At 37.7% G+C, this 13,156-nt stretch overlaps 1 protein-coding gene across 3 annotated transcripts in view; it reads right to left on the reverse strand.

The window, feature by feature from the left end:
- Window positions 1-8,578: 8,578 nt before the first annotated feature.
- Window positions 8,579-13,156, reverse strand: part of osbpl11 (oxysterol binding protein-like 11) — an 83,740-nt gene continuing 79,162 nt past the window's right edge. For all 3 annotated transcript variants that reach the window (XM_043693971.1, XM_043693973.1, XM_043693972.1), the window contains 2 exons: window positions 11,905-12,058; window positions 8,579-10,337 (listed from right to left, as the gene is read on the reverse strand). In XM_043693971.1, the coding sequence (XP_043549906.1) occupies window positions 10,260-10,337; window positions 11,905-12,058 (232 nt within the window). In that variant the 3' untranslated portion in view covers window positions 8,579-10,259. The remainder of the gene's footprint in view (window positions 10,338-11,904; window positions 12,059-13,156) is intronic.

Genomic DNA, 13,156 nt, shown 5'->3' on the forward strand with positions numbered 1-13,156 from the left:
GACACTCAACTTTTCATCATCCCATCAAACCTATTGGAAGGAGTGGGTGTGGGTGAAGTCAGAATTGGCTCAGGTATAATGCTATCCCAATGTAATGAATGACATGCTAACAATGGCCACTTAAGGAAATAAAAAAAGGAAGACTTAAAATGTTTGCCACACCCTAGTATGAGTCATTGCTTTCAGAATAAACATTAATTATGGGAATGCCCCTTAGTTACTTGATTTTAAATGAACTTATTTTTTGCTTGAGTTGTTCTCAAACTTCAAATTTCAATTATTAAAATAAAACTTTAAAAGATTCTTGCACTGTGTACCAGCTGTTATGGAGATTGTTATTTCCACAAGTTTAGTTTCAAGAACAGCACATTGTATAATCTTGCCATTCTCCACCTTTCACCTTGATTTCTGGCTCTGTGATTTGGAGGAGTTTAGGAATGCAGGGCAAGTATCAGCAGTGGGAGTACAAAGACTGCACATTCCTCAAATTAGTGCCTAATGCAGCAATCTGAATAACTTTAGAACATTTGGCACTTAGAATGAAACAATTAATAATAGATTAACTTAAATACTAAACTGCATGTCACAACATAATTACAGGCTAGCTAGAGCACTGTTGTGTTCTCTTCAAATTATATCAAGCTCTGCTGGCAGGAGTGTTTTAGGTTGTGGGATGGGATGAGATTGCATTGGAGGCATGCATGAAGAAAAATGTTACAGCCAAGCAACAGAGGTTCTAAAGCATAGATTTTATAACATAAAAACTAAATTGTACCTATGGGAACAGAGACCTGGTACTCCTGCAAAAGGTGTGAAAATGTGATTTAGAACTCTCTTTTATAGTATATGAAACACAAACAATTGTTTGTGATTGAATTTTGATTTTTGAATTTAACAGTGCTTGTGCATCGCTTTGTTGTTTTATTTAGATGTGCACATTTGCCTTCTGTACTCCATATAGAGGACATGGCAGTTGGCCTCCAAAATACAGATTTGTTGCTGAAAATATATGGGGTTTCAGTGTATCTAGCTAGTTTTTCTGTGGGAAGATTTAATATTGGCTTGTGATGAATTTCCTTTCCCACTGTGATGATCTAACACATCAGAGAAATCAGATGCAAGCCTGCGCCTAACATCTCATGATGTAATTTACTTACCTATCCTGCAGTGTGTCGATTTATCTGCTAGCATGGGTCTTCACTGTATTTCATTCATTGATTGATACAAAGTCATTCACTGGAATTATGCTACATTTGAAAATACTTTTCAAATTCAAAAGCAATTACATTTTTGTACTTGGTTCCTTATTCAAGTCAAGTTTTTTTAAGGAGTTGGCTTAGTTAGGTGATAAAGCACGATCTGGAAGCAAAAACCAAATTCAGTAGGATTGCATTATGTAACAACCGCAAAGTTCAACAATTTTTATTTTGCCAATGATACGATAGCTTCATTATAGTACATATACTGCACTATAAATGTAGTTGTGGGTGGCTAAGGAACAGTTACGTTTATAATTTAGTTAAATAGTCTGAGGACTACAGCATTAAAAATAGTTCTAGTAGTTTATCTAGTAGATTCTGAGTCTAACCAGGAGAATTTGTTCAATCCGTACAGGGTCCTCTGTTTATAATCTATACAGTGGCATAAAAATTGAAAAAAAGTAATGATTTAAACAGTAATCAAAGAACTTTGGGCTGAGAGGCATTAGTGTACTATTATTACCATTATGTGATTCATAAATATTATTCAGACCATTGTTTGTATACATGTTGTCTTATACGTTGATTCTTTGAGTAACCAACATAATTAGAGGAATCACAATTAAATGATAAACCATGGAAATCATGGCTTGTATGCCTTGCTGTTATCTGAATCCTGAGATTTACTTTACTCCATCTGTTTTATATTTTAAAATGATGTAATGGAAAGTCAAAGCTAACTGTTGCTTTGAACTCTATGAACTATTCCTTTTTGAAATTCACATCACATGAGTTTTTTTGGATTAATAATAAAACATGTGTGATTGAAATGGAAAGATCTTCAGTGCCTCAGGGTGTAATATTTTCATTTGTGCACAGTTTTAACTTTTTTTGTCGGTTTTAATTGCTGCTGATATTTTAATACAATAAATACATTTCAGCATGTAGCCATAATAGATGAATAGACAAGTTTAGTTTCTAGTGATCCATTAATAAAAATAATTAACTTCCAATGTGCTTTAACAAAAATAATTAACATTGCTAAACCAATAAAACCATTAAAATGAAAGACACAAACATAAAGTACTGGAGAAACTCAGCAGGTCGCGCAGCATCCATGGAGAGAGCAACACAGTAAACGTTTTGATTCTAATGACCCTTCATCAGAACTGAAAACAAAGTAGTAGTGGTACTTTAATGGTGAAACTCATGCTGATTACAGGCTGCAGATGGGCAGTGGAACAGTCAGTCTAAGAGAGAGGAAAAAAGAAAGAGGAAAGCAGACAAAATGATAGCTGTTGACAAGCAAGGGGACAAATAAATGCTGAATGGATGCTAATGGAAAGTGTGCTTTGTTGAAAATGGGTTGGCTATGCTGGAAGCAACATATATGACAACTGGGGGTAGGTAATAATCATGGAGCAGGGCATTCACGCTCTGAAATTGTAAAACCACATGTTGAGTTTTGAAGGTGGATAAAGAGATTTTGTTCCTCCAGCTTGCAGTGAGCTTTGCTGGAGCACTGCAACAGCTTTCAGAAGTGCTGGCCAGAGAACACAGCAGTGTATGAAGTGGCAGGCAACTGGAGGCTGAGGGTCATTTTTACACACAAAGCAAAAGGTGTTCCATAAAGTAGTCATCTAGTCATTACCTCTGTCCACTTTTAGTGGTGGAAGAAACAAATTGGAGGAAGTCCTGGTCAAACTGTATAATGGTGCACAAAAGTAATTTTGTTTAAAGCACGTCCAGCTCTGATTACCTAGAAACAAATGATACATTCAAGCAATAATGACAGCAGAGTCATAAAACAAATCAAGACTCATTGAGCATGGAAACAAACCCTTCAGTCCAACCCATCCATGCTGACCAAGTTTCCCAAGCTAAACCAGCCCCAATTGACTGCATTTGGCCCATTTACCTCAATCTTTCCTATTCACGTACCTGTTCAAATGTCTTTGAAATGTCATTGTACCTGAAAGTAACACTTCCTCTGGCAGTTCATTCCATAAACACAGCACCCCGTGTGAAAACATTGCCCCTCAGGTCCCTTTTCAACCTTTCCTCTCTCCTAAATCTATGCCCTCTAGTTTTTAACTCCCCTACCTGAGGGAGAAGGCCTTTGCTCTTTACCTTATTTATGCCCTTCATGAATCTCTATAATGTCATCCTTCAATCTCTTACACTCTAGGAAAAAAGTCCCAACCTATCCAGCCTCCCCTTAGAACTCAAATGCTCCAGTCCCTGTAACATCCTTGTAAATCTTTACTATACCCTTTCCAATTTAATAATATCTTTCCAATACCAGGGCAAATAGAACTGTATACAGTACTCCAAAGGTGGCCTCATCAGTGTCCTGTAAGCTGCAACATGACGTCCCAATTCATATACTCAGTGCTCTGAGCAATAAAGGAAAAAATACTAAACACCTTCTTCACCACCCTTTCTGCCTGTGAAGCCACTTTCAAGGCTATGTAACTAAACCCCTAGGTCTCTCTGGGCCCCACTATTAACTGTGTAAGTCCTGCCCTGGTTTGTCTTGCCAAAATTTAGCACTTCACATTTATCTAAATTACACTTTACTTGCCACTCCTCAGCCCATTAGCCCAGCTGATCAAGATCCTGTTGTACTCTGCGATAACCTTCTTCACCGTCCAATATTCCACCAATGTTGGAGTCATCTGAAAACTTATGAAACATGTTTCCTATATTCTCATTCAAATTGTTTATTTAAATGACAAACAACAGTGGACCCAACACTGATCCCTGTGGAATACTATTGGTCATAGGCCTCCAGTCTTTAAAATAATCATCTGTATCCTACTATCAAGCCAATTTTGTATCCAACTGGTTAACTCTCCTTGGATCCCATGTGATCTAATTATAACATGCAGAACCTTGTTGAAAGCCTTGCTAAAGTTCATGTAGACTTCCCCTCTAACAACTTACGTACCACTGATGTGAGACTCACCAGTCTATAGTTCCCTGATTTTTCTTTGTAGTCTTTCATAAATAAAGGTACAACATTAGCCACCCTCCCTGTCTTCTACAGCCACAGGTGAGGCGCTGGATGATACAAATGTCTCTGTTCGGAACTATGCAGTTTCTTTGCTAGTATCCCACAATGTCCTAGAATACACTTGATCACGACATAGGAATTTATTTATCTTTATGCATTTTAAGAAATCCAGCACCTCTTCTTTGTAATGTGGACTGGTTTCAAGATATCACTAATTATTCCCCCATGTTTTTATGCACAGCAAATACTGACAAAATATTCATTTGGTTTCTTACCCATCTCCTGTGGTTCTATACTTATACATCCTCTATCTTTAATTGACCCTATTTTCTCCCAGTTGCTCTTTTGCCATCTACATGCAGAACCTCCTTGGATTCTCCTTAACCTTATCTGCTAAAGCTCTCTCAAATTCTACCCACCCCCACCCTTTTTTTTTAAAAAACTTATTTTAGGGTTATGGCCATCACTTATTGTTCATCCCTTGATGCCCTTGAGAAGGTAATGCAGAGCTGCTTTCTTGAACTATTACAGTCCATCTGCTGTGGGTTGACCCACAACGCCATTAGGGAGGAAATTCCAGGATTTTGACCCAGCAAGAGTGATATATTTTCAAGTCAGGATGGTGAGTGGCTTGGAGGGGAACCTGAAGGTGGTGGTGTTCCCATGTATCTGCTGCCCTTGTCCATCTAGATGGAATGGTTGTGGGAGGATCTTTGCTGAATTTCTGCAGTTCATCTTGTGGTTAGTACACATTGCTGCTACTGAGCATTGGTGGTGGAGGGAGTGGATGCTTGTGGATGTAGTGCCAATCAAGCAGGATAGTTTCAAGCTTGAGTATTGTTGGAGCTGTACTCATCCAGGAATGTGGAGAGTATTCCATCACACACCTGATGATGGATAGGCTTTGGGGAATCAGATGAGTTACTTGCCAAAGTATTCCTTGTCTCTGACCTACTCTTACAGCTCCTGTGTTTATGCGGCAAGTCCAATTGCATTGCTGGTCAACGCTAAGCCTCAAAATGGTGATTCTGGGGGATTAAATGATGCTAATACCAGTGAAGGTCAATGGTCAGATTCTCTCTTATTGCTAATGGTCATAGCTTGGCAATTGTGGGCTGTGAATGTTATTTGTCACTTATCAGTCCAAGTCCGAATATTGTCCAGATCTTGTTGCATTTGAACATGGATTGCATCAGTATCTGAGGAGTTGTGAATGACGCTGAACATTGTGCAAACGTCCCCACTGTGGCCCTTATAAGGGAGGGAAGCAGCTGAAGATGGTTGGGCCTAGGACACTACCCCAAGGACTCCTACGAGACATCAAGGTTTTGAAATGTTGGACTCCAATAACCACGACCTCATCCTATGTGCCAGGTATGATTCCCACCAGCCTTTAACCCTCTAATTTCAGTTTTGCTGGGGCTCCTTGACACTACATTCTGTTTCAAAGCAGCCTTGATGTCAAGGGTTATCATTCTCACCTCACCTCTGGAATTCAGCTCTTTTTGTCCATGTTTATATCAAGGCTGTAATTAGGTTAGGAGCAGACTGGCCATGGTGGAACCCAAACTGGACATCACTGATCAGGTTATTGCTGAGTGTATGCTGCTTAATAGCAGTGTTGATGAAACCTTCTATCACTTTACTGTTGATCGAGAGTAGATGGATGGGGCAGTAATTGGCTGGGATGGATTGGTCCTGTTTATTGTGCACAAGAGATACTAAGGAAATTTTCTATATTGTTGGGTAGATGCCAGTGTTGAAACTATACTGGAAAAGCTTGGCTAGGAGAGTGGAAAGTTTTCAAACATAAACCTTCAGTACTATTGCCATAATGTTGTCAAGGCTCAGTCTTTGCAAACTCAAAGTCTCTAATTGTTTTCTGATTATGACATGGAGTGAATCAAATTGGCTGAAGACTTGTATCTGTAATGCTTGGGGCCACTACAGTAAGCCGAGATGGATCATCTTCTCAGCACTTCTGGTTGAAGATTGCTGCGAAAGCTTTAGCCTTATCCTATGCACAATGTGCTGGGCTTTTCCATTATGGAAGCTAGGATATTTGTGGAGCCTCCTACTTCAGTGAGTTGCTTAATTGTCCACCACCATTCATGACTGGATGTGGTAGGACTGCAGAGTTAGAGCTCATCTGTTGGTCATGGGGTTGCTTAACTTGGTCTGTCATTTATGCTATTTGGCATAAGTCCTGCTTACTACCGTCATTAAGTTGACACCACATTTTCCAGAATGCCATATATAACTGCATTAAAGCTGGCTCTTAAATGATCCCTGAGAAAACCATTCAATTATATAAAATAGGAATAAAAAATACAAATAATAAAACCACTTATCATCCAGCATCAACCTAGATTTAAAGAAACCGAAACTTATCTTTATTTGGAACTAGCAGAGGCCAAGTGCTATAATTCCCACCACGTCCCGGGTGTTCCAGCGCATATGGGTAGTAGGACAGGCTGTGCATACAATGCCCAGCATTCTCAATTCTCTCCATTACTGCAAAACTCAGGCAGTGCTTGATCATTCACAGAGTAGTGAACCTGCCTGGTATGGGGCCCAAGTTGTCAATAAATAGCAAATTCTGTGAAATGTTAGTCACATGAAGCAGAGCAGAGGAATAGGCTCCATTCAAAAAAAGTGCTGCTGAGAGGAGTGTCATGGGCTCTGGGTAGTAGGGTTAGGAAGCTGTCCTAGGAGCCATTTTATTTCTCCATGTAATTAGTGCTTGGGTGGAGCAATGGAAACCATTGATCATGCACTACAGCTGAGAGTGTGGGTGAAGGAAGACCACAGGGTGAATTTGCTTAGTGCAGCTGAGAAGTATTGTAGCTCAGAGAAGCCTTGGAGCAATGTCAGTTTGATAAAGCTAGTTGTCTGTGGGAGAGCTCGAGCTGTGTGCACATAGATGCTACAGCGCAACTTTTGGAATTCAATGAAACACAAATCTTGGGGGAAAAGATTGAATTACCAGATCATAAGCAGTTGTTGAATCTGTGAGGGGGAATGGCTTTGAGGGAATTTCAATACTTGATCTTTGAAGATGAAGAATTGGAATATTTCAATCATAAACAAGAAATTGTTGTCGAGATTTCATAACCTAAAATTTCACTAACGTCCAAAGGGACTGCTGAGAAGTCTATGGGACTCTTAAGCCATATTTATCACCACATTAATTCTGGACTTGAGACAGAGTATAAATTACATCTATGTTGTAATGTGTTTTACAAGTTTGAAAGAAATTTTTGTTTGCTCAAAACCAGAGTTTGATTCTTTATTTGTTGAGTAAGCAGCGGTGATCTCAAACTTCATCTAAATAAAAGCGCTGCTCCCTAACTACATCATCACATTTTATTTGATGATCCTTTTCTGGAATTACCCAGTTGACCCTGAAAAACCTTCCTTACTAAAACATGGAGAAAGTTATCCTCTCAACTCATCAAAAAAAGTCATAGAATTATCCCTTTTTAGCAGCGTTCAGATCCTCTATTATCCCTGTGTATTCCTGTCTCATCTGAAGGAGACACATCAAAAGATGGCAGCACTGTGGTCAGGAGGGTATAAAATATGTGCTGGCCATACCAATTACACTTTCATCCATGAATAATAAAAAAAATTGAAATTTAAAACCATTTTGCTTCAAGTCAGGAACCTGAAAGTAAAATTAATAGTTATTAAAAGAATGGCTGAGATAATATCGCATAATCTCAAGCATTTGAGTGTAAATTACAAACAGTTGTTATACAAGGTATGACCTCATTCTACGCGCAAGAAAAAGGTTTGTTTGAACAAACATATAACACAAGATTTTGACTGTTTTTAACTGTAAAATCTACACATTGCATCAATTTAGCTTGATTGTAATTTTATATTAATGCAAGGCACAACTTCATGCTTTTCCAAATGCACAGCAGAACATTGATATTCCCTTAAGATCCTAGTCTTATCCTACTGAATAACTAGACTAGGGCAGGAGAAAAGATGATAGAAATCATTCTGATGTGATATCTGCTTCAGGATTAACCAGTGATCTTTAACACAAAAAAACAGCAGAAGTCGGCATGGACGGGTTGGACTGAAGGGTCTGTTTCCATGCTGTACATCTCTATGACTATATATCCCAATATTTTTGACTAGAGGTTATTTTATACTTGTAACTGTGAGAAACAGTTCTTTCCGAAGCATAGCTGTATTAACTAATTTAGTGCATTTATAATGACTTGAGACATTTTTGAATTCTTAGTTGCTGACCACTATTCATCAATATCATTTTTGCATCGCATTCTGCATTTTCTTTGACAACTCCCGAGGCGCAACTAGATAAACTTTTAAAAGAAATATTGCAAAATTGAGCGTTTTTGCAGTATGTTTAATTCAATCTTTTCACACTTGCTACTACTACAGGAGTGTCATTTTGAGTTTCCTTCAGTGCATTATATATGATTACAAAATATACAGGACTCTAGCCTCAAAGTGTTGTGTAACAATCAATATGCTTTCAAATTCATTTCTGATTTTAAACACAAGTGATGATGTTTTCTGCTTTTACTGTCTCATGATCAAGAACTCAAAAAAAGTACTGCTCATTCCTTGCCTAAACATCCCAGCAACAAAACATTCAAAGATTCTTTTGAATTCAGATCTAACCTGTTAAATTACAATTAAAGTTATAAAAAAAATTATACAGAATCTCACATAAATGTGTGCTTAACATGGAATATTGCACAACATGTAAGCTTATTTTATAAGTTAACGTTTTCTCACACATTAGAAAACACCAACTGTCAAGTGTCAATGCATAGATGACAAAATTTATTCTTTGTAGCATGAATGGTACTGTCATTCTCACAAGATCAATATTTATCTTTGTATGAGACAACAATTAAATGGTCAGTAGTAAACTGCCATTTCAGATTTATTGCAATTCTCAAGAGCCATACACACACAATAAACAGAATATCTCACCAGTGATGACGACATTGGAGTCTTTTTTAAACCCCAGTGTGCTCAACTACACTTTACCAATGTGTCAACAGCAGTCTTAAAACAAATCATCACTGTTTCACCATTATTAGGAGAGATATTCTCTATATTGTTCCCTTGAAAGTAATTCAGTTAAAATCACATTCTCTTTTTTAACACTCATATTATGGAGATTTGCTTACTAAGTTGCTTCTGCAAATAAATTGAAACAAAATCAATTCATAAAATTCTTTACATTTTCACTTCATGATGAAACGTTAACTCAGCCATAATTCAGCTGCAAAGATCACACACTCTAATCAGAACACAATACTAAAAAAATACAATATAAGGCACAACACTTTGGATACAAGGTATTTTGAATGACATTACTCAATGGAACAAGTGTACTGTTTTCAATTTGCTTACCCTGTTTTGGGAATTTTTAAAAATTGCCTGCAATGTTTAAAGAAATGTACTTAAAAGGAACTTCATATGACAAATTTCTCCTGAATAGTCTTTTTTTTTAAAAAACAGCTTAAATAATAGATTAAGTCAAAAAGGTCACCCTGGCATTTTTTTTAGTTACAACAATTTCAGACTGAATCAACAGTCCTGACTCTCAGCTATTCTTGTCAACTGCATGAACAAGCCGAAAAAAAGCACTACACTGTGCCAGTTAGAAATAAATCTTTGTTTTGAGGCAGCAACGATCATTGAAGCAATACCTCATTCAAGTACTGGTGTCAAAATAATACAAGATCCTTGCCAAAAAGTAATTTAAGTCAAAAGACTATAGATAAGATACAAAACGTAGTTGAGGATAAAAATTGCTTTCACTTGTTTTTTCCTGTAGCATTAAAGTGCCCTTCACGTTACCATGCCAATTTGTACTTGGAGCACGCAATCTATCATACAGACACACAATGTTGGGTAAAAGCAGCTGAAAGATTAACTGCATTTTACATTTTAATATGAAACCCCATTATGGCTAAACAACATTGGTCACAGCTATGTTTTTGAATGATTATTTAATGCCATGTTGCTCTAGTCCAGTTGCAGAGAGTCTAAGGTGTCGGTGCACTTATCTCCATGTTGTCTCTTGTAGACCTCCATAGAGGCTTGTAGTAGATCCAACCATCACCCTAGAAAATATGGATAAATAAAAATTAAAGGTGCCTGTAACAGGTTTAAGCTTGTAAATTGAGAGAACTTTTTTTTTTAAAATAAAGGAGAGGCTAAAATGTTGCAGCAAGATCTGGAGGATACTTTGATTTGAGTACAAGGAATGTACAAGTATAGCAACATAAGATGATAATTGTTACATTAGCCTTTACATAAGGGGATTTAGAGTATATTGGGTAAGAAGGATAAAAACAATTGAAATTATATATCTGGCATTTAAAAGAATATGGTCTAATAAGTAAACTAAATAGATTTTCTTAAAAAAGCATGACATAATTAAAGTTATCTGATGAAACAACAGAGAGAGTTGATGAGGATAGTGCCATTGATGTTGGTTGTCAAAAGGCTTTTGGAAGTCTAAAATATTACATGTTAAAAACATTTTGGAAAATTAAAGTCAATGGGATTAAAGGCAGAATAACGTGAAGGATATACATATTAAAAAAAAGCAGAAAACACTTTGTTTTCAGATTACAGAGAACTTTTTGAGTTGGATTCCACAACTGTCTTTTTATTTGGTAGGCAGGGAAGGGCAAAGGATGCAAGGTGTGTGGACATTCTATAGAACTGCTGACATAGGAGCTTTAAGGTGCTGTAGTTGAGTGGAAGCAAGTGTTGACATGGGATCATAAGGGACCATTATGTGGAGTTGAGGGGCATAGGTTGAAATGTAGTGCACGAGGGGCTACTGGGGTTAGGTGAAGTCACAAGTTGACATGAATGGGCAGGGGAAATGGATGGGGTGGGTATGATCTAGAGGATCTAATATGAAAGCTCACAATTGGCATATAGTCCAACAGCATCAAGGTGGGCTTGTTAACCTGCCTACACTGGCATTTGGTAATTTATGGAGCTGGCAAGAACTGTTTCTGGGGGTGATGGGCCTGTCTCTAGCACATAACTCTTACCATCCCACCAGATCATGTCAGAACGAAGATCTTAGGGCACCCTTTTCTCTCAGCGAGCTGGGAAGTTTCATGACTGCGCAAAACTTCAGGATAGAAAATCTAGGCCAAATGCTGGACGGTCTTCTTTAATAAAGATTTGAGACAGGGTTGATGAAGAATGCAAGACATTAGATTGGATTGATCTATCAAAAGGGCTTGCACAGGCATTAAAAAGCCACATTGTCTCCTTCAGTGTTGCAATACACAGTTAGTGAAAACTAAATTTCTTATTGACACCAACTTATAGTGTAAAATAAATCCTGCGAAAATATTCACTGAACCAGCAAGTTAGAATCATCAGCCTGTTAAAGTTCAGGTAAAGTCACACACTTAAAATAATTCTAGCACGGGACTCCCAAAAGGTAGCAAAATTGGCAGAAGTGGAAGCAATAAACAAAATGGTAGTGAGGCTTCCTCCTTGACAGTGAAAAATAGCAGCAATTAAAACAGCATAAAATCAATTTCACAAGTCTATAATTCTACAGCTTGCAACAAACACGCTATTGTATACTCAAGCCTCTTTCGATGAATTGCAAAAATTTTCAATTAGCAGCAAAAATTTACAATTAACAGTCATCACCTCCTGGTGGAAATATTTTGTTTCCCATGGTGTCTGTGTCTCTGTGCGGTGTCGTGCTTCTGATCTCTGACGTTCCTCCAATAAGCTCTTATATTCAGTTGCCTTATCTATGTTGTTTACCTCCAAAGCTTCAGTAACATGTTGCCACAAGCGTCTGTCAGAACACACAAAATACATAAGTGAACATAATTTATAGAAGTTTTTAAAAATTCACTTTCAGAATAGGTGTTCAGTTTTTTTAAAACCACTGTAGTAACCATTACAAAGATTGGAAGGTAAGTAGCTCCAAATTTTGAACAAGTCCAATGGATGTTTGATGGAGGAGCATGGCAATCAAATAGACTGCTTTGCCCGAGATAGCATACAACTTCTTGAATGCTTTTGGAACTGCACCAATACAGGTAAGTGAAGAGTATCCAATCACATTCCTAACTTATGACTTCTGTGATGAGTAGGTTTTGGCAAACCAGGCAGTGAGCCCGCTACTACAGAATACCAAATCTCTGACCAGCTCCAGTGACCATGAGATTTATGTTACTGAAACAGGTGTACTGGAATAATTCCTCAGGATATTGATGGTGTGGGACTGAGCAATTTTGTCATTATTGAATGTCATATGGAGGTAGTTATAATCTATCTTGTTTTAGAAGGTAATTTACTTGTCAGTATTTATGAGTCAGATCTTGATCCAGAAGTGTCTGGCTCTGTTGTATATTATTGAAAATAGAAATGTTATTAATGTGTACAAGAGAATTTTCTGATTCACTATGTGGACGTACCTACTAGAGAAGGTGCAAAACTTGACCTACTCTTGGGAAATAAGGCAGGGCAGGTGACTGAGGTGTTAGTGGGAGTGCACTTTGGGGCCAGCGACCATAAATCTATTAGATTTAAAATAATGATGGAAAAGGATAGACTGGATCTAAAAGTTGAAGTTCTAAATTGGATGAAGTATTTGACGGTATCAGACAAGAACTTTCAAAAGTTGATTGGGGCAGATGTTTGTAGGTAAAGGGACAGCTGGAAAATCAGAAGCCTTAAAAAATGAGATACTGAGAATCCAGACACAGTAAGTTTCTGTTAGGGTGAACGGCAAGGCTGGGAGGTGTAGGGAATGTTGGATGATTAGAGAAATTAAGGTTTTGGTCAAGAAAAAGAAGGAATTATGCTAGGAATAGACAGCAGAGATTGAGTGAATCCTTAGAAAAGTATACTTCTACTGCCTTTATACTCAACAGGCAAATCAGGAGGA

Source organism: Chiloscyllium plagiosum, chromosome 7 (assembly GCF_004010195.1).
Source record: "Chiloscyllium plagiosum isolate BGI_BamShark_2017 chromosome 7, ASM401019v2, whole genome shotgun sequence".
Classification (NCBI taxonomy): domain Eukaryota; kingdom Metazoa; phylum Chordata; class Chondrichthyes; order Orectolobiformes; family Hemiscylliidae; genus Chiloscyllium; species Chiloscyllium plagiosum.